The sequence below is a fragment of the Bufo gargarizans genome, chromosome 1, assembly GCF_014858855.1.
Source record: "Bufo gargarizans isolate SCDJY-AF-19 chromosome 1, ASM1485885v1, whole genome shotgun sequence".
NCBI classification, from domain to species: domain Eukaryota; kingdom Metazoa; phylum Chordata; class Amphibia; order Anura; family Bufonidae; genus Bufo; species Bufo gargarizans.
Genome location: NC_058080.1, coordinates 441571668 through 441594793, shown reverse-complemented (window position 1 = coordinate 441594793; position 23126 = coordinate 441571668). Strand labels below are relative to the sequence as shown.

The window sequence follows — 23126 nt, the reverse complement described above, 5'->3', positions numbered from 1 at the left end:
CCAATAACTTTATACATGCCCATTGGGTTTGGAGGGGTTAATGGAAGCACCTTGGCATTAGGCATGTATAAAGTTATTAACCCCTTCAAACCAATAACTTTATACATGCCTAATGCCAAGGTGCTTCCATTAACCCCTCCAAACCAATAACTTTATACATGCCAAGGTGCTTCCATTAACCCCTCCAAACCAATAACTTTATACATACCTAATGCCAAGGTGTTTCCATTAACCCCTTCAAACCAATAACTTTATACATGCCTAATTACGTACGTTATTTTAAGTAGCTTTTTCTTATTAGATTACTCGATGAATCGAGAAATATAATCGATAGAATACGCGATTACAAAAATATTTGTTTACTGCAGCCCTAGTCGGTATACAGCAATGCAAAGAAAAACATTTTCCAAGCATGAATGTGGTATTGATGTAAGTGTAGTGACCCACAGAATGAAGGTAACAGGTCATTTTTACTGCATAGGGAACACCGTAAAAACGAAACCCATAAAACTGATCATTCCTGATATCTCCCTGATAGTCGGGGAGATGAGAGCTTCATTTACCTGCAGCAATCATATCTTCTGTATGGGAATGAGCAACCGTTTTTTTATGATTTTTGGTGCGAGAAAGAAGACACTAGGGATCGACCGATATTGATTTTTTTAGGGCCGATACCGATAATTTGTGAACTTTTAGGCCGATAGCCGATAATTTATACCGATATTATGTGAATTTTCATTTTTGAAAAATGAATGTTTATTGTTAACGTGTATTTTTTTGTAAATCTTTCTTTTTCATTTATACTTAATATTTTGGCGTTTGTTTTTTAACTTTTTTTTTTTTTTTTACTAACTTTTAGCCCCCTTAGGGACTAGAACCCTTGTCCTATTCACCCTGATCAGGGGAATAGGATCTCACACTGTCCCTGCTGCCCTGTGCTTTGTGCACACAGCAGCATGGAGCTTACCATGGCAGCCAGGGCTTCAATAGCATCTTGGCTGCCATGGTAATCGATCGGAGACCCAGGCTTACACTGCTGGGGCTTCGATCGGAGGAGCAGGGGAGAGGGGACCCTGTGGCCACTGCCACCAATGATTAATACTGGGGGGCTTGTGGGGGGGGGGGGGGGGCGCACTGCGCCACCAATGTTGTTAATACTGGGGTGGGGGGCACACTGCGCAATGATTAATACTGGGGGGGGCTTGGGGGGGCGCACTGCGCCACCAATGAAGAGAAATCTCTCATTAATTCATATACAGGAGGCGGAAGCTGGCTGCAGAATCACATAACCGGCTCCCGACCTCTATGAGCAGTAGCTGGGATCCGCGGCACCTGAGGGGTTAACTACCACAGATCGCAGCTATTGCTCATAGAGGCCGGGAGCCGGCTATGTGATTATGCAGACAGCAGAGAGTCATCTTCATTGGTGGCACAGTGGCCACAGCCCCTCCCCTTCTCTTGTCCTCCTTCCTCTCATTGGCGGCAGCAGCAGCACAGGGGGAGGGAGACACTTCTTCCTTCTCTCCTGTGCTGCTGAGGGAACATGGAGAGCGATGACAGCAGCGCGATCCTTGTTCCCGATTAAGTTATCGGAATATCGGCAAAATAGATGCCGATACCGATAACAGTCAAAATCCTCAATATCGGCCGATAATATCGGTAAAACCGATAATCGGTCAATCCCTAGAAGACACAATCACCCAATGATTGTTGCTATCTTTTACACAGGGCAATTATCTGTAACGAGCATTTCCACAAACAATAATACCCAATAATTGGCCAGATTGTTGGTTTTGTGTAATTTATTTGATTCCAATAAACGTAGAATTTTTTTTGAAGGTTAGGCTACTTTCACACTATCGTTCGGGGCTCCGCTTGTGAGTTCCGCTTGAAGGCTCTCACAAGCGGCCCCGAACACATCCGTCCAGCCCTAATGCATTCTGAGTGGATGCGGATCTGCTCAGAATGCATCAGTCTGGCACCGTTTGTCCTCCGCCGCAGCTTGCAGCGTTCGGGTGTCCGCCTGGCCGTGCGGAGGCAAACGGATCCGTCCACAGTTACAATGGAAGTCAATGGGGACGGATCTGTTTGAAGGTGACACAATATGGCTCAATTTCAAACGGATCCGTCCCCCATTGACTTTCAATGTAAAGTCTGGAATGATCCGTCTGAGCAACTTTCACACTTAGAATTTTTTCTAAAATATAATGCAGACATATCCATTCTGAACGGATCCCATCGTCTGCATTATAGGAGCGGATCCGTCTGTGCAGACACCAGACGGATCCGCTCTGAACGCAGGTGTGAAAGTAGCCTAAGTTAGTTTTTCTCCTTTTTCATTTAGCACCCTTTTGGTGTATGTATCTGTGTATTTAGAGCTTTGACCTTTATTGGTGTGACTATGCAAGCAGTCTATTAACAGAGTTAAGCTGCAGCTGAGAAATCAAATTCCTTTCTTTGTATCCTTTATATAGCACAATATCACATAAGTGAGGCTGTAGAAGATCACGTTAGAAAGACTTTAGTAGGAGAATCACATTTAGTAATCGCATAAGTAAGACAAATAATGTTCTAGGTATACAGTTCCTATGCACATAAACGTCTCCATGGCTACAGACTACAAACAATCTACGTGTAGTCAGACTGGGCAGTCATGTATTAATAAATTGCTAATTTATCTGCCCACTCTTCTATTGTCCACAGATTAGCAAGATAGGGTATCTGAGCTGAATACAGTATCAGGCCTAATTGAAAAGTTTGCATTTCTTATTTGAGATGCATTGGAGCAAAAAATAAAATAAAATTGCCCTTAGCCTCTATTATTAGCCACTATATAAGGTTTCATAAGAAAAATATGGCAAATCAGAATTTACCTTCTCTTAAATTTACAGAGTGACCACTGGAAATAGCCAAGGGCTGTTCTTCTCTACCTCTGGCATTCTCAGAGAATGAATGGTGTGGCGGCATGCATGTGCGGCCTACCAGTCTATCAGAATCGGGGGAACACAACATACATTCTCGGGATTGGTGGGGGTCCCAGCAGTTAAACTCTTTTTTTTTTTTTAACAAGCTGGGAAACAGAGGAAGTCATAGAAAATATTTACATAGTTAACAGAGCCTTCCACACAGTTTTCACCTTCCTCCAAAAAGCTTAATTTTGCAAATCTCATTTTATGTGGCATTATTTTGAATGCTTTTACTTATCCAAGTCAGAGACTGTTTTATTATGACACATTATACTTCATCAACACTGATAAATTTGGACTGATATGCTTACATGTATTTAAAAAAAAAAATATCTAAATATATTGAAAATATGTAAAAATGTTCTTAATTTGAATTTCTCTGCTTTTAAGACAGGTAGTCATATCACACAACATAATTATTAAAAGGTATTACTGATGCGAAGAAAGTGAACAGCGGCACTCACCAATATGCGATCAAAAGCAGCAGCTTTATTCAAAGTGAAGTAAGGCAGGGGGCGGACAATTCAAGAGCACACATCAAACAGCTGGTCTTGATTTTATAAGGATGCTATTCAGGCACCATGTCAAGTTTACAGAGACCTTTAGCAGCCAAAACACAAAATGCACTCCAAAAAGACCCCATTTTGGAATCTGCACTCCTCAAGGAATTAATCTAGGGTAGGGATGGCCAACATGAGGCTCTCCGGCTGTTGCAAAACTACAACTCCCACCATGCCCAGACTGCCTACAGCAGGGCATGGTAGGAGTTGTAGTTTTCCAACAGCTGGAGAGCTGCAGGTTGGCAATGCCTAATCTAGGGGGATAGTCAACATTTTAGCCACGTAGGTGTTTCATTAGATTATAAACACCGTGCATGATCATGATAAATTAAAATTTTTCCAATGAAATGTTGCTTTAGCCCAAAATTTTCAAAAAAGGAGAACCCCTCAATCTGTTAGACATTTTCTCCTAAATACAGCAACATCCAATATGTGGTTGTAAACTGATGTATAGGCACAAAGCAGGGCTCAGAAGGGAAGGAGCACCATTTGGCTTTTAGAGATTTAGCTGAAATGGTTTTCAGGTGCCATTTTGTAAACTATACCCAAGGAATTTATCTAGGGGTGTAGTACGCATTTTGACCCTATAGAATTTATTAACACTGGGCTGTGAAAATGAGAAATAATTTTTTTCTAATATCACTTTCATCCCCCAAAAATATTTTCTTTTCCAAACCCAACAATTTGTTATACATTTTCTACTAAACATTCAATATCTGGACATGAATAACTGTATGGGCTGAAGGTTGGGCAACAAGGGTAGGAATGCAATTTGACTTTTGGAGGGTAGATTTTGATGGACTGATTTTTGGGTTGCCATGCTGCATTTGCAGAGTCCCTTACAGTGAAAAAGCATGACCCCTGTGGAGACACAGGGGTCAGTGGGTGCTCTCATCCACCGGCCTTGCTATCATTATAAAGACTGTGCAGGACCAGGGCTTATACCACCGAATGCCAGTGCTCCTTTACCGTGGGTGGAAGACTTTACTGGATAACCAACAGTCAGCAGCATATAATACAGTCCCAGCAAGGACACAGGATGGTGCATATGACAACAATTTACCCTTCTGCTGACTCGCCAAGGATTAAACCTCCACAGCTTCGGGGGAACCCAGGACCAGCTACCCCAGCCAGAAGTACCCCACTTTGGGCAGGAACCCCCAGAAAGGAGGTAGCGGCAAGCTTAGGGAGCCAGCCATATCGCCAGGTGACTCGATTGTCCCAACCTGGACTCTCCAACCGAACCTGTAGGCTCAAGGTTGGGCAAACAAGCCATTCTAAAGTCCACCAGCTGGAACTGTAGTCCCTAGGCTCAAGTCCTGTAGAATAGCTGCTGATAACAGGGGCAACCGCCCTTTTAATTCCCTTAGCCGGCAGGTTAGTGCATTAGCCCCCATAGGTTTGTTGGGAGATAATTGTGGCTGTTTCATCATCGATTGTCAGTTCAATCCGACTGCATAATGTCATTCTGATGACACAACTTTTCCACTTTAGCCAGACAGGCTGATTGGCTCCTAATACACAGCAGGGGGGCTAATGCAATCCACAGTTGATGTAAATAGCAGGTCATTTCCCATAGATCTGCTGGCTTGCAGGCACCGCATAGTTAATTAACGTTGCTGTGGGAGTCAGACAGTTACAGGAAAGACATTAACCCCTTCTACCCTGTTTTTTTTGTTTTGCGTTTCCTGCCTTCCCAGAGTCACATAGCCGTATGAGGGCTTGTTTTTTGCGGGACAAGTTGTACTTTCCAACGCCACCATTTACTATTGCATATGATGTAGCAGAAAGTAGGAAAAAAATCCAAATAGGGTGAAAAAAAGCTATTCTGCCACAGTTTTACCGTTTTTTTTTTTTTTTTTTTCTGATGTTCAACGTGCGATAAAACTGACCAGTTACTTTTATTCTACAGGTCAGTACGAATCTGGCGATACCTTATATGTAAAGATTTATTGCGTTTTGATAGTGATAACATAAAAAAAAAAATAATAATTATTATTATTTTTGTTGCCATATTTTGACCCATGTGTATGTGTACAGAGCTGTGTGGGACGATCTGCAATTTTTATTAGTACCATTCTGGGATGTGTATGACTTTTTGATCACTTTTTATTACATTTTTTGTAGAAATTAAGCGATCAAAAACGGCATTTTGACGCTTTTTCCATTTCGCCGTATGGAAAGATATTTCTTCTTTTTATACTATGGGCATTTTCGCACATAGCGATACCCATGTTGTGTATTATTTAATTTTTTTGTTCTTTTATTTTTATTTTGGGGAAAGGTGTGCGATTTGAATTTTTATGTTTTTTTTAAACTTTATTATTTTATTTTTTGTAGGGAACTACCCATAGGGAACTATAACAAGCAATCATTAGATTTCTATTCTCATAAACCCCAATGCATTAGCATTGGAGTCTATGAGAAAATTACTCGTTTCCTATGGAGTCCTATTTCAGACAAGGGCTCCATAAGGAATACTGAGCCGCAACCTCTTGTCATTCACTACAGCAGGGGCTGCTGCACACAGGCTCCTGCTTCTCTGATTGCCGGACGGGGGACCCAGAGCATTACCGAAAGCGAAATCTTTCAGTATTTTGCGCACTCAGATACCATGGTCAGGATTCGGAGAGGCTAAATGTCGCGGACATTAGCCACGGATGTCTGCTGTACTACTACGGGGTTGGTCGGGAAGGGGTTAAACAATTGCTCATGTCCCTGACTGCCTCCCCAAAACAATGGACAATGAAAACAGTACACCTGGTGCAAATTAAGAACAATCCACCCCACAAGTGGTCAGATGTTATCACCATTGCTGATGGTGTTGTCACAACCCCATTTTGGAAACTGAACTCCTCAAGGAATTCACCTAGGATTGCTTTGACCCTACGGTATTTCAATTTTTTATTTTTTTTTGAAGATTGAGAAATAAATTGAAAAACTAGGGGTTAATTCTGCAATAATTTTTCATTCAACAAGTAAGACCTGACTCACACTGCTGGCAGGCTGTTTCGGCATAAAACTCCTGCAATCGGCTGGACACAAGCATTTTGCCGGATCACTGTCGGACCACATTATAGTTAACGGGGCCTGACAGCATTGCGGTGGGGTCCAGCAATGCTGGATCCGCCAGGCTGTTCACGGCTGGAACAGCCTGCCAGATCGGCAGACACAAGTGTCAAATAAGCCAAATAATTGGGGGAAAAGCACCTCAAGTTTTGTTACACAATTTCTCCCAAGTACTGCAATATCCATAGGAAATGACCCAATTTTAGAAACCACATCCCTCACAAAACATACTGAAGGGTACAGTGAGTATTTTGACTCCAGAAGTGCTTCAAAAATGCCGAACAGGCAAAATTGAACTGTTCATCATTTGCATGTAGGGGGATGTATGGAGTGGGCTCACAAGCTGATCCTGTTCTATATGCAGCGGATGCCATCTGTATAAGGGGCCCTTTACAGCGGCTGAGAATCTGCCAGATAATCGCTAACAAGCGTTCATTGGAAGGCTTGTTTGCGTTTATCTGGCGGTGTAAAAGTGTTGCCAACTATCTGATAAACAAGCAAAAAATGAGTCAGTATGGAAAAGAGCGATGACATCAGCGATGGCACCTCCCCATACTGTTGAGGAAATCACTGCATGTAAATCTAGCTGTCTCCTTCACGGAGGAGCAGGTGATTGCCTGCTGTATCGTTCCGTGCAAAGAGACCTTAAGGCCTCATGCACACGACCGTTGTTGTGTTCCGTTCCGCAAAATGGGGTTCCGTTGTTCCGTGATCTGTGTCCGTTTTTGTTTCTGTGTGTCTTCCTTTATTTTTGGAGGATCACCAGACAAAAGGAATGTAAAAAAAAGTCTAAGTCAAGTTTGCCATGCAAATGATAGGAAAATAAACGGACGCGGACGCGCATGACAATCTTGTGTGCCTCCGCGTTTTTTTCATGGACCCATTGACTTGAATGGGTCCGCGAAAAAAAATAAGACAGGTTATATTTTTTTGGACAGACTGGAACCACGGATCGCGGACGCGGATGACAAACGGTGCATTAGCAGAGTTTTTAACTGACCTATTGAAAGTCAATGGGTCCGCAGAAAATCCCGAAAAGCGGAACAACGGACACGGAATGAAACAACGGTCGTGTGCATGAGGCCTAAGAGATGAAACTGCTGGCAATGACTGGGAGCAGAGTAACACGCTATGGTCAACAGCAGCATCTGAGCGTTTAGACATAGGGAGGGGGGGTGCCAGAATATGACGAAGCAAAAACAATTTCTTTAAAGAAGCAAAAATGTAAAAACTTTATACATTTGGTATTGCCGTAATCCTAATCATGCAATAAACTGTGTAATAATAAAACCCAAAATACCAAAGCTGAATTAGGGTACATTCACACGACCGTATGGGTCTGCATCCATTCCATAATTTTGCGAAAAGGATGCGGACCCATTCATTTCAACAGGGTTGCAAATCGTGTGGACAGCACACAGTGTGCTGTCCGCATCCGTAGTTCTGTTCCGCGGCCCCGCAAAAAAAATAGAGCATGTCCTATTCTTGTCCGCACCAAAACAGGCATTTTCTATATTGCGCCGATCCTGCAAAATGCGGAACGCACAAGCCAGTATCCATGTTTTGCAGATCCGCAATTTGCGGACTGCAAGACACTTATGGTCGTGTGAATGTACCCTTAGTTTTTCTTTTTTTTTTCCCAATTACCCCTAATCATTTTTTTCCAGTACAAGAAAAATAGTCCTTCATGTAAATATGGGAATGAAAAAAATAAAAAGAAGAAGTCTAAAAATTCTAATCCGCCCAGTCCATGTTAATGCACAGCAGATATGCCATTGCCGTTTCCTGGTTTTATAAGAACACCGCGAGCATTTGAGGCCCAATTACTAGAGTCAAATAAACAGAACCCCCGAGAAGTAAACATATTATAGAAACTACACCCCTCGGGACATTCATCAAGGGGTTTAGTAAGTATTTTGACCCTATAGATATTGTGTAGAAATAAATGTGCCACAGATGGTGCAAAATGAAAATGACAATTTCCACAGATAAGCCCTTTCCGTGCCCAATATGCTGCCCTCAGCTTGAGACATCAGAGACACACACCCTTTAAATTGTTAGGCGGGTTCTAATAGGTACAGAAATGTGGATGTCAACTGCTGTGTGGACAACCCCTTTAAGTGTTAACTGCCAAAAAGAATCGGTCAGTTTCTTCTACAGAGCACGCACACCACTGGTGTATAAAGATGGTTTATCTTACAGAGCGATGGTCATCAAAGCATAACATGGGGGACGTGATGACAGTGTTGGAAATTACAAATCAAGTCAGTAAACAGCTCAAGTCCTACAAAGGGTCACAAGACCAAAACACTGTTGCTCATTACTTTAGGATTAGCAAGAACACAGTAATGTGCAATGTCTATGTAAACCACCACAACATGTGTCTATGGATAACATGGAAGACGGCCAAGCAATACCCTACAGGAGATCTATGATGCTGGATAACACTTGGCTCAAAAACAATGCAAGAAGTGTTGTGTGGAAGCCTAAATAAATCCCATTCACTTCTAACAGGATAACTAATTCAATAATTTAACTAGAGCTTTGTGTTAATCACATTAATAGCGCATTACATTCATTCGCTTAAAGTAAACCAGTCACCATGAAATGCAGCGCAGTCCGCAGGCAGCATGGTATAGAGCAGGAGGAGCTGAGCAGATTGATATATGGTTTTGTGGGAAAAGATTCAGTAACACTTGTCATTTATACATTTAAAGGGGTATTCCCATCACATACAATGGGGGCATGTCGCTAGGATATGCCCCCATTGTCGGATACGAAACTGGAGCGGGGAGAGCTGTGGCTGGAGGACCCTGGATTTCCCGGGGTCTGTCCACCACCAAGCGCTGGTCCCATAGAAGTGAACGGGAGCGCACCGAGTCAGAGTCAGCGCTCTGCTATTTTCGGCGGCCCCATAGAAATGAATGGAGGACGACTGCTCATGCGCAGTGCGCCTCCGTTCACTTCCCCGCTACGTTCTCATTGTAGGTGCAGGTCCCATCAGACAATGGGTGCAAACTAGTTCATTTATTTCAGTAATGCAACTTAAAAGGTGAAGCTAACATATGAGATAGACTCATTACATGCAAAGCGAGATATTTCAAGCCTTTATTTGTTATAATTTGGATGATTACAGCTTATAGCTTATGAAACCCCAAAGTCACCATTTTGAGGTCCCCTTTGCTCAGGGGGTATGGATTAATTAGCTGACTAGAGTGTGACACTTTGAGCCTAGAATATTGAACCTTTTCACCAAATTCAAATTTTAAGCTGCATTAATGCAACTCCTTTTAAAGGGAACCTGACCTCACTGGGCAGCATAAAGTAGTGACAGAAATGCTGATCTCAGCGCTGTGAGCTAAAAGTAAGTGGTCGCTGAGAACCAGCCTCATAGTCATTGCAGCCCAGGCCTTGAGAAGAGTCACATCTACCTGAGAAGAGTCCCATCTACCTGAGAAGAGTCCCATCTACCTGAGAAGAGTCCTGGTTATTCACCTGCTGATGATTGGCAGTTCTCTCCTAGACAGAGAGGGAGAAAACTAGGTAGAAGACGGTCAGTCATCAGCAGGGAGAGCAGGAATAACCAGGACTCTTCTCAGGCTGGCCGGGACTCTTTTCCAGGCCCAGTCTGCAATGGTTGTGAGGTTGGTTCTCACCAACCACTTACTTTTCACTTATAAATGACAGACCGCCGAAATCAACTCACCTGTCGTTACTTTATTCTGCCGTTAGTATGGGCAGCATAAAGGTGATGACAGGTTCCCTTTAAGTTGCATTACTGAAATAAACTTTACACAATATTCTAATTTTTCAAGTTTCACCTGTATATATATACACATCTTCTCAGCTCCTCCTGCTCTATAACATGCTGCTTGTAGATTGGATTGCATTTGCATGGAGACACGTTTACTGTAGGGGGTTGTCTGATATAATGATCTAGTCTCCGTTTACTTGGCTGCAGCCAATCAATGTCCTCAGTGGTGTGGAGCTCAAGACTGACTGATGCCAATGACTGGCTGCAGCAGTCACATCATTGCTGCAGCCAAGTAAACAGAGACTGATGAAAAACATGGGAGCCCCGATACTGGGGAATTTAAGAGGGGGGGGGGGGGGGGGGTACTGGTTCATTTGCTGTGTTGTCATATTCCCTCCCATTGGCAAAGGCTTTTATTTTCTCAGACAACCCCTTCAATCAATACAGGACCATTTAATCTGACCGAACTGTTTGCCTACTAAGCAGGAGAAATCACCCCAGTAGTGAAGGAAGAATTAGCCATAAAAAAATCTGCAATCGGGTCATATGTTGCATGAGCCAGGACTACTCTTCCCTGCTCCTTTTTGAGATATAGCCCACAATCCATAATTGCATGCATGTAGCATGAATAAGTTATACTGAGTAAAGAATGGACATCTGAGCTGATGGTGCTGGAACACTGGACACTCCACACTACAACTAGACAAAGTGAACAGAAACGTATTTGTTAACAGCACCATTTACCATATCTTGTATTGGAAAAAGGAAAAAAAAGAAAATATATTCTTTGTGGTGCAGCCGGGAGGTCGTTGGGGAAAGAAAAAATAAAAATAACAATTAATAAATAATAATTCATCCAGGGTTTTTTTGGTTTTGATTTTAACATATTTATACCATTTAATTTGTTTTACTGTTTAGGGGGATGATTTTAATTTTGAATATTTTGTGTGTTATATTTTTTAAAACTTTTTTTTTACTGTACCTGTGAAGCGATGGATGCTTACCTGCTTCACGCCATTCCGGGTCCGTAGATCCCAGGCTGTCTTCACTGCACATTACAATGTCCATCAGAAGTCAACAGGTGATGACTGGAAGTGCAGTGAAGACAGCCGGGGAGCCACAGAGCTGGGAAAGAGCGGAGAGGAGAAGGGAAGTATAGGACTCTTCACATGTGGTGCTGGGGGGGGATTTTTATATAAAAAAAATCCTAGACAACCCCCATAATGTTCGAACTTTCTTTTGATGAACACAATAAACATTTCATGGCAGGAGTAGGGGTTCACAACACTTTTACTATTGAAGCGGACTCATCCCTGAACATAAAGCTTCTACACAGCATAACAATCAGACCTATATATTCCCCATGCATTTCCTAAGTGGTTAATAATTTATCTTTATAACAAATCATGATAATCCTTGAAAATTAGGCCCCAGATTAGTCTGTGTGAAGGATGTAACCCAGCTGAAACATCTGGTCACATTATAATGAAAGAAAGACGTTTCTAACATTAGGAAATAAGATTACCAGATCCATGCTATGCAAGTGTCTGGGTAAAGTCTAATTACTTTATCTGGGTCACAGATAATCTGCTTGTACAGACTGCATCCACCAGTATTATAGGAGGAGAGGAAGGATCATTACTCCCATCATGAGGATCAAACTACCCAGACTGAGCAAGATTTTTTTTCTTATAAATCCACACAATGCCGGACAGATGTGTGGATAATAATGGAGATGAATGAATAATGGGGATGAATGAGCACATCCCTGTAATATGGATGCAGAAAATAAACTATATATTATTATTCTAGTGTAAAGTGACTTACCGTTAGTATGCCGACAACCTGCGTGTAGAACAGACTACACATTCCTCCAAACATGACAATGCCCATAAACGTTGATATTCTAAGCAGTGCCAGCTCATGTCTGAATACAAATAAATCCTGCAAAAACCAAATAATAGCAAGTGAATGCGCTTTCACATAATGCTGTATCTATGCTGGTATGTGATCTCACGTGTAGTTCTAAATAAAACTATGGCTACACTGTGACACAAAGTAGCAAGTAAGGGACGCAAATGAGCTCTTAACAAGCTCTGCCTCTAATACCACCAGATGTAAGGCAGCTATCCTATAAGTCAGTGTTCGACCCTTCAACCAGGCCTTGAGACATGACTTGGATAATACATAAGCCAGCATCTCATCTGCAGACAGCATTTTCGGGGTGATTGCCCCTCATCAGTGCAGAGCAGAGAGAATACTGGCCTATCTGGGTGGGTCTAGGTCAGTACTCTGCTCTGCACTCATTAGGGGCAATCACCCCAAAACAGCTGTCTGCAGATGAGGTGCTGGCTTATTTAATATCCGAGTAATGTCTCAAGGCCTATTTAAATGGTTGAACATTGACTAGGATATCTGCCTTTCATCTGGTGGCATTAGAGGCAGAGCTTGTTAAGAGCTCATTTCCATCCCTTTCTTTCCAGAATTCTAGAAGAGCATGTATAGCCTATAAGTCTCCTCATGCCGATTAAGGCACTCTCCACAAGGAGATATAGTACCCCCCAAAAAAGTAGGAAGTGATACACAGTAAAAATAGCTGCTGCAAACTTCAATTGTCCCCTATTAGAAGAAAAATCTAAGTATAAGTAATAAATCAGATTGACTCCCCAGCATTTAGGAAAAAGTAGATCAGACTCCCCTCTGTGAATGGTGGGACTGATGGAGCAAGATCTACATGATTCATACGCATAGTTATCTATCTGCATGTAGTTATCATACCATGCAACAGCTAGATTTCTATAAAACATTTCCCTTTACGGTACTCTCTCTCTCTCGCTATAATTTCTGTATTGTTTTTTAAGTGTCAAAAACATGCATTTTTCAGGGTATCTAGAAATAGGAAATATAAAATAACAATACTTCATACCCAGTTGATGGCTTTCAGTGGCAAAAAGTAATAATAGTGGCAGAAATCTAGAATGAGCGTGTAGCCACTAAGAAGTTGTGTATAGAAGCAAAGCTGCAGAAACAGCCAGTGGTTATCTTCTCCAACGCAGTTATTTATCCTGCAGTAAAATTAATATTAATCAACTATTAATAACCGCACAAATGAAAAAACATTATCGTGCCATCAAGGCTTCCCTTTCATGATGGATCCATTTTATGTCTGTTAAAATCCAACTGAAATCAACAGGTGCATTAACATTTCTGTACTGTCTTTTGTAAAGAAACTGAAATAAATGCTAGTGTGAACAGTGCCTAATAGCCCTTTAACATGGGCCAAGGATCAAGCGAACAATCGGCATGAACGTTTGTGTGAATGCTGTCCCATGTAAAGTTGCCACTGATCACCAAGCAAATGCTTGTTCATGGGGTGATCACCACTTAATGTCATTTTCCATAGAAACCGTTCTAACAGTTTCCATGGAATTATTTCTTGAGAGTCACAATCATTTTTTCTATAATATGGTAATGGTGCAACTTCTGCAGAGCAAGATCCCTTACTTCACCGGGATGTTTGTGTACTAATATGTCCTGCAGGTCATGGCAGAAAGTGATTTGCATAGTGAATATTTTGAATGTCCACCCATGAATACAGAGGGGCACCAACTAGGGGTGGTAGATATGGCCTAAAATCTACATTGTGATATAATTTTAAGCATGTGCGACATAGTCTATATTTCGGGGGGGGGGGGGGGGGGGGTGTTAAACTTTTTTTATTTTTTTTTATTTAATAACTATTAGCCTCCTTAGGAGCTAGAACCCTTGTTCTATTCACCCTAACAGAGCTCTATAAGGGTGAATAGGACTTCACACTCTCCCTGCTGCCCTGTGCATAGTACATACAGCAGCAGGGAGCTGACTATGGCAGCCAGTTAATATAATACTTAGAAGAGGGGGCATAGAAGGGAGGGGCTGTGGCCACTGCGCCACCAATGAATATAGTTCATATGCTTGAATACGAACATAGCCTGCATGTGCCGTGATACGCCGCAATTAACCCCCCCCCCCCCTTTTTTTTTTTTTTTTTTTTTTTTACAGCGAATTACTGAAAAGGCATGGACAATCAAAAATTCAAGCAGACATGGTCAAACACCCAGGTCAGCTAACAATGCTTTCTTATACAACTTTAAAGAGGACCTGTAATGTCCGGCCATGTCCGTTTAGTAAATACTTGCACCCCCCTTATTATAACATTTCTGGAGCATCTATTCTTATGACTGTCATGTGCCATTCCTTTATTAAAAGGCCTTTTCAATTCTAAAAATGCCCCCACAGTGCTAGGGAGTGGGGTAAGTATGATCTATAGGAGGGGCCTGGGCGGGGGATCCATCCTGCCGCTAGTTCACGTGTGTCCCCGGACTGCCGCTCCGTCCCCATTGACTGTAATGGGGGCGGGGCAGAGTTCCGGCAGCAGCACGGCTAAAGGCAGCCAGACTAAAAACTACGACATGCAGTACTTTTAGTCCGGCTGCCTCTCTCCGCGCGCTGCCGTGCTGACGCCGGAACTCTGCCCCCGCGGCAGGACGGATCCAACAGGCTGTTCAACCGCCGAAACAGCCTGCCGGACTCCCCTGCCGCTAATGTGAAACTAGCCTAAGTGAAAGGCTTGCCATTTACCATGGACAGTGGTGATCCATCCTTCTGACACAGTGTCCACATCGACTGCAGTGGTGAGAGCGCTTTGGTCTCATCATATTACATTTGTTGCACAGTTCCCAAAATTCTTTTTCTATAGAAAGTAGAGAAACATATGGTAACTGATCAGCATTGACATATTTGTCTCAGATGTTATCAAATATATACCAGCCCTACGGATGCAATCTAATGCAGTACAGATTAGCCCATGCTTCACACATTAGAGGTATAACTACATATTTTTTCTTTACATAACAGTTAGTTTACTGTTATGTACCATCACCATCATCGTCTCTGGAATGTAAAGCCTTCCCTCTCATGCGTGTCATGTCTTTTGTGGACTTATGCATATGCAGTTCTGAGATTCAAAATACATGTACTGCACATAAGCAGTCTATGCTCACATGACATTTCCGCTCCGTTATGACCGCCTAAAGGTGCCTTAACACGAGGCAGAAATATCTGGGCACATAAAGATTTCCCCCATGTCATCCTATGTGGTTGAAAGGTGTCAACCCCTGCCCTGTGTTACTCTGCGGAATACTATTGAGTAAATAATCATGGCTCCACCGATTTCAAATGGGGGATGTAATCCGCACAGAAATCAGCACAAAAATCCTCACATGCAAATTTGCTGGTGGACTTTTCCACTACGTGTGACGGCGATCATAGTGGTTGTCAGCTTTGTACTGGCTTTGGTGACATTAAACTAAAGGACATTAGTAAATTGTGAATACTGCCTACAGCATAAGGTCACCTTCACACATGTTGAGGGAAATAGCTATAAAATAGACCACTTTGTAATACATCTTAACCAGTTTCGCTGCTAGGTGTATTTGCTACAGGTACACAGAATTCTGGCGGATATGGATCGGGAGGATACGCCATCAATGTTGTAGAGCATGAACACTGTGCACATTTTTTTTCAGGGCCATAAATTAAATTGCTTTGGGGGTCAGACATACTCTTTAACAACCTGTATGTCTATATTCTATGTGCTGTGGGATTAAATAGTGACGTGTAAACATTTTAGAATAATTGTTGGCGTCAGGTGACACAATGCCGTTAAATCATTTTAAAGAGGACCTTTCATGGGTCCAGACATAAAAATAAATAAATACGTAGGACATAGTGCAGGGATCTAACTGCACTTACTATTTTTTCTGGGTGCTGCTCCGTTCGCCCGCAGTGGCCCCTGTTGTATTCTCCCGCCTGGTATGCTAATTTATGTATCGGGACAGGGAGGAGGGGACTGCCCTATTTTTCAATGGGTCTCCTCCCCTGACTGTGAGCTGCCCAATCGCAGCAGAGAGCGTCACAGCCAGAGAGAAGGAAAAAAAAAAAAAAAAAAAAAAAAACAAAAAAAAAAAAAACGCCTTCTCCCTGGCTGTGACGCTCTCTGCTGCGATTGGGCAGCTCACAGTCAGGGGAGGAGACCCATTGAGAAACAGGACAGTCTCCTCCTCCCTGTCCCGATGCTAAAATTAGCATATCAGGCGGGAGAATACAACGGGGGCCATTAGATCCCTGCACTATGCCCTACGTATTTTTTATAATGTCTGGACCCATGAAAGGTCCTCTTTAACTTTACTGACTTTAAACTTCCCCACATTTGTAGGTTACAACCATCAACTATAAGGATAAACATTGTCCTCATATAGTAGCTAACTTTATAGGTTACAACCATTACCTGTGAGAGGGATTTTTGGACTATCTTGCAGTTTACCGGGATCTGCAGTTGATGCTCTTAAAAGTGAAACCACACAAAAGAAGGAAGTCATATAATAACCTGAAAGGCAGAAAATAAAAGATATATAAGTTATATAAAAAAAATATAACAACTATATAAATGAATATACATTTCTTTACATTACTACAAGATTTCCATGATGTGCAGGAACACATTGGCACTGCTCATTTATTTAACAGTAGCGTCTTAAAGGGGTTGTCCAATATATTCCGAAAACACCCCCAACAATCAGCTGTTCAAGAGCTGGAACTACACAGCCATGTCCACGGTGCACTGGACGGAGCTGGTTACAATTCCCTACAATGGAAGCAGTGCTGCCGTAAATGTAATTCATGTTAATCTGGCTATTTAAATGTTCCGCCAATCACCTGATGAACGAGTAAAACGCTTGTTCATCAAGTGATCCTGTCGTTAGCGCAGACACCACCGATCATGGCTTCTGGGCTATAGCGACCGCTCATCCTCATACTGTGGAGACGATCGCTGCATGTAAATTCAGTTTTCTCCTTCACTGAGCAAGTAGCCTACTGTCGGGGAGGAATGTTTTCCTTCCCAACAATTGCCCTGTCTAAACCTGCCCAACTGTGTATTTCCAGTGTGGGAGCTAGCTTGTCCTAAGGATAGGCAGTCAACATAAAAATACTGAAGACCCCTCAGGCATCAAGACCCAAGTTAGGGCTGCAGTAAAAGATTATTTTAGCAATCGAGTATTCTACCGATTAATCGAGTAAGAGAAAATGAATTAATAGACTGTTTTCCTTTATAAAAATTCATCAGACCCCCTGCCATCAGTCCCCAACACCCTTCGTTTCCCCCTGTGTGATCAGCCCAAGTGCATCAGCTCCATTCCCCCGGTGCCATCAGCTTCCTCCCCGTACCATCAGCTCTACCCCACCCCAGTGCCCGCAGCTCTCCCCCCACCCCAGTACCTTCAGCTCCCTCCACCCCAGTACCCGCAGCTCTTCCCCCACCCCAGTACCTTCAGCTCCGCCCCCCACCCCAGTACCTTCAGCTCCCCCCCCCCACCCCAGTGCCTTCAGTTCCACTCCCCCATGTGCCATTGTCTCTCCCTCCTTGTGCCATCATCTGTAGCGGTGCTAGCACAGAAATGAATGGGTCGCACGACCCTAAAATCTGGAGTTTCTAGGGTTGTGGTTGCGGCACACGTGCAAGTTACGCTGCGACCCCATTCACTTTCACTCCAGCACTGCCACACCGCCATCCTTGGGCATGACAGCTGATCCCTTAGCTACACATCAGCCCAAACCCCTGTCCAGCGCACAGCCTGGTGCCGTGCAATGCCTCCCGCAATGTGACTTTTATGCCACTTCTCTCTGCGCCAGTCAGTTTCACTGACTTTAATGGTCCCCATCTCCATTGCAGTGAGAATGGTCCTAGATTTCACAGGATGCCACCTTCATACATAAAATATAAATGAGCTAGAAACCTAAGGGGACACCCGACAACTCTACCTCAATAGGACAAATCTTGACAACTCACCCACAGTAGCCACAGTGTCAAAGTCATCTAACTTGTACTGCTGCTGGCCCTCAAGGCAGGGAGGGGAGCTGTGCCCACATCCATTCAGTGCCAGGCTTGGGCTGGCGACCCCCCCATTTCCGCTCCCTTTGCTGTCACTTCTGGAGCCAGACCCGGCTTTCCCCACCCTGGCTGCCTCAATCTGTGCAATCTCATGACCCCACCCATTTCTCACAGAAGCGACTCTGATTGGCCCTCCCCACAGTCTATCACTTTCAAGGAGGCCCAACCACAACACGCATCCCATTCCACTGTGACCCGCCATGACTTGTCACTCTTTCACAAGCTGCACCCAAACAGCGGCATACAGCCACCAATGACCTGCCCACTTCCTTGTCGTTCCAACAAGGTGAGTATTTGGAGCGCATTGCGGGCTATGGGGAAACCAAGGAGCGGGAGTAATAGCAAGCGCTTCAATCCTGCTCCGTGGTCACGTGACACAAACGAATCCTCAATGCAAAACATTTGCACCAAGGATTTTTTTTTTGTGTCGAGTTACTCGATTTAATCAAGTACTCGTTGCAGCCCTAACCCAAGTGTGTCTGCAATCTCATTTACCACTTCCTCCTGTACCACCTATGAATAAATCACCATATCATGCTTTGCTTTCTAATACTGTTAAAGATTTATGGTTAGGGGCAATTTTTCCCTACTATAGTAGCAGTACCCACAAGGATGCAAATAAAAAATAATATTTAAAAAGGTATGTTTTATTTGGCGGTTATGTAGACCTTTTTTGCCTCGCTAGTCCAGGACTGAGAACATTTATTTTTTCATCAACACAGCAATGTGGGACCAGTTGTAGTTTTTACATGTACCAATTTTGGGTACATATAAAATGGAGTTTTCAGTGCATTAGAGCCGTCCTCCCACTGGTGATAACTGCACAGGGACTGCCACCGTGCCTGCGTGATCATGATGTAATAGTACATCAAGGTACACCAACTTAATATTATGGCATGGTGCAGGGGGAGTTAAAGCAGCATGCATTATCATATAGCATTGCGTTCCACCAGATTCTCCCCTGGAAATGTATCCAACTGAAACATACAGGAATTTATTCGGTTTCTGCAGACACTGCATATTCATACAGGGCCCATGGCAGGATACATGAGGGTCTATTCACAATACCTTCATGGCTTTTGTTTAGATGCCCCTATACAAATGCTCATTCATCGGGTGAAAGCATTGCTGTTGCCGTCACCTAAATCATTGTTACTGTACATTTGTCCAAAAAAAGATCGCGCAGCTCAAACTCTTTTCATAGGAGCGTGGATGAATAAGGTAGGGTTTAAAGTTTGCGGGCTTGGAAAGGGTCCCGATGATTTGGAGAGGGGAGGATCCGATCAGAAAAATTAATAAAAAGAGAGGTTGAATGGATTTACCGTCTGGGTACACTGCAACCCGATGGGTTAAATATAGAACCTAATATCAAGACATGTTTGAAGGGGTGATGGGAGATGCCCAAAATAACTATGGTTTCATCAACATGGTTGTAAATTATGTGTTTTTTATGTGAATAATGCTGGAGAAGAGGAATATGGTTTTATTTGTATTGCTGCTATGCAAGTTGATATCAAGATATGTCTGAAGGGGTGATGAGACTTTTTACAATAATTGCGGTTTTATGAACATGGTTGAGAATATGTGCGTTTTTGTATGTGAATAGGGCTGGAGAAGAGGAATGTGCTTTTTGCTGCTATATAAACTGTGAGATAGAAGAAAAATTATCTTTTTTGTCATATTAGAATATATGTTGATTGGGGATAATTTTATAGAAGATATGCTATTATTGCCGATTTTATAGAGATTTTCGGAGTTGCACTTTTGGGATTGTTTAAATGGACTATTTAAAGAGGACCTTTCACTAGTTTAAAAAGTAAAAACTATCTATATCTGTGGGCAGAGCGGCGCCCAGGGGTCCCCCTGCACTTACTAGTATGTCTGGGCGCTGCTCCGTTCGCCCGGTATAGGCTCCGGTGTCTGCAGCTCCCTCTGTTGTACTGGGCGGAGTTTTTGTATTAGGGTTGTCCCTTGCTGCAGTGCTGGCCAATCGCAGCGCACAGCTCATAGCCTGGCTACTTTTTAAACTAGTGAAAGGTCCTCTTTAATTAGCGCTCACCTGAGTATAAAAGGGTGGGTAGAAGAATTGTATTCAGAGCAGCCCCTGACGAAGCAAGGGAAGGCGAACCCCGGGTCGGGCATGCAATCCTGAGCATCATTTTATACTTTTATTTGAATGATACTGTTTTATCTATGTGAGTATAATAGAAGGAAAGGCAAGCCATATGGTTTTTGGAAGGCAGATTTTGCTGGACTGGTTTTTAGATGCCATGTTCCATTTAAAGCCCCCCTGATGCACCCTTACAGTAGAAACTCCCAAAAAGTGACCCCATTTTGGAAACTACAGGATAAGGTGCCAGTTTTATTGGTACTATTTTGGGGTACATATGATTTTTAATTGCTCTATATTACGTTTTTTTTGAGGCAAGGTAACAAAAAAATGGCTGTTTTGGAACAGTTTTTATTTATTTATTTTTACAGCATTCATCTGAGGGGTTAGGTCATGTGACATTTTTATAGAGCAGATTGTTACGGACGTGGCAATACCCACTTTGTATACTTTTTTTTATTTATTTAAGTTTTACACAATAATTGCATTTCTGAAACCCCAAAAATTATGTTTTTATGTCTATATAGTCTGAGAGCCATAGCTTTTTTATTTTTTGTGCGATATACCATGGATGTCTCGTGGATATACCATAAATGTCTATGATGATAATACCCCTTTAATGCGTGTGAGAGAATTACTGTAGTATACTTCAATGGGATAACTGATACAAATTCAGTAAAATCCCATCATCATCAAATTATGTGCACGCTGTAGACTACATTACATATACAGGCTAGAGAACATTACAGCTGTAATGTAATCCTGCTGTGGTTGATCGTAACTAATGGCTAAAGTGGGGGGAGGGGTGGATTGAGGTGATATGTGACTACAGCAAGGGCACGGCAGCAGCGAATATTGCGAGGAGAGGGCTTGCTGTTACACATCAAAACATTATCTTTTTGTGCTACATTAAACTTTTTATTTTATTCAAGGAAGAAAGAAGGATAATAGCTGTGTTAGGTCATCAGTATCTGAGCGGTGGGGGTCTGACACCTGGGCCCTCGCCGATCAGCTGTTTGCGAAGGCAGCGGTACAACAGTAGCGCCACGGCCTTCTCTCTGCTAAATAAATCTTTTACCCTTTAATAGGCTGTGAAGGCTTATGCTGAAAATATTACAAGAAAATGTATGACCACAAGTTCATAAAATCATTTCTTAGGTACTTTCACACTAGCGTTATTCTTTTCCGGCATAGAGATCCGTCCTAGGGGCTCAATACCGTAAAAGAACTGATCAGTCTTATCCCCATGCATTCTGAATAGAGAGCAATCCACTCAGGATGTCTTCAGTTCAGTCTTTTTGACTATTCAGGACGGAGATTATACCGCAGCATGCTACGGTTTTATCTCCGTCCAAAATTCCAGAACACTTGCCATTGAAATTCATTAATGCCGGATTCGTCCCAGAGTGTTCCGGAAAACTGATCCGGCATTGCAGTCTGCGCATGCTCAGACCGCAAAAAATGTGAAAAGAAATAAATGCTGGATCCGTTTTTCCGGATGACACCGGAGAGACGTATCCGGTATTTCGATGCATTTGTCATACAGATCAGGATCCTGATCCGTCTGACAAATGCCATCAATTTGCATAGGTTTTGACGGAACCGGCAGGCAGTTCCGGCGACAGAACTGCCTGCCGGAATCCTCTGCCGCAAGTGTGAAAGTACCCTTACTAAATGTAGACAAAAGTGACTAAGTAACCCACCCCATATTGCAGCAGTGTTTACATGTCCTTCTTCAAAGCGTGGGAAGAGGATGAGTTTTGGAACAAACACTGTGTTGTAGAGCCAGATGAAGAATATAACCCCAACGCAGCACCATCCCTGTGGATCAACAACAAAGTGTATAGGCAGCCCCATTGTTCATAGTCTGATCACTTCCTGGACCTCTTCTGGGTCAAATCACCGTCTGTAAAAAAAAATAAAACACTCATGGAAATAACGGTACAATGAAAGGTATCACTACTGACCAGCTATCTCATTACATATGTATCAAACTGAATGGTCTCCAGCCTTTTAAAGGATCACTGAGCTTTTACAAAAGTTTTGCGCCTGCCTCCTGCAGCGAAGAAAGCGCTTCTCCTCGTTCTAGTGACGCACGCAGACCCCTACCAATCAAAACCTTTGATACGTCTCTATGACTTATAAGGTTTTGTGAAAGCTCAGTGACCCTTTAAAGTAAAGGGTAACTTTTGGTAAGAACATTGCCTATTTTGCACTTTAGGAGGTAAAGATGTTCTTGTACTTTTACAAATTAGAGGGGCAGGGGGGTAACGGCGTGAAAAAGACATTGCAATTCCACCTCAGATTTTTGCGTTTTGTTTTTATGGCGTTCAAAATATAAGTCAAAGGAAAAAGAAAAAGGATAAAATGAAAAAAAAAATAATATGAAAAGAAAAAAGAAAAGACAGAAATATAAAAACAAAGAAATTTAATATTTTCTTTATTTTTATCTCTTTCCTTTTTATATTTATTTTCATTTTATCCTTTTTCTTTTCCTTTGACTTATATTTTACTCTCTTTTCTCTTTCCCTACTGGCTCCTCCATCTCCCCTTTTTCCTTCCTTTCCCCTGGCCTTCTCCCCCCCTCAGGGGTCCTTCATAGTTCCACATTAAGCTCATCTATACCAGCATTACATTCCCTGCACAGTATTAACATGCGCCTGGATAGCTCTCAGAA

At 42.6% G+C, this 23126-nt stretch overlaps 1 protein-coding gene across 1 annotated transcript in view; it reads right to left on the bottom strand.

Annotated features, from left to right (window-relative positions):
- ZDHHC21 (zinc finger DHHC-type palmitoyltransferase 21) overlaps positions 1-23126 on the bottom strand; it is a 37393-nt gene that overhangs the window by 5192 nt on the left and 9075 nt on the right. Inside the window, exons 3-7 of the mRNA XM_044287023.1 lie at positions 22153-22355; positions 16678-16776; positions 14970-15081; positions 13276-13414; positions 12177-12293 (exon numbers count right to left, since the gene is read on the bottom strand). Coding sequence (XP_044142958.1) covers positions 12177-12293; positions 13276-13414; positions 14970-15081; positions 16678-16776; positions 22153-22306 — 621 coding nt within the window. The 5' untranslated portion in view covers positions 22307-22355. The remainder of the gene's footprint in view (positions 1-12176; positions 12294-13275; positions 13415-14969; positions 15082-16677; positions 16777-22152; positions 22356-23126) is intronic.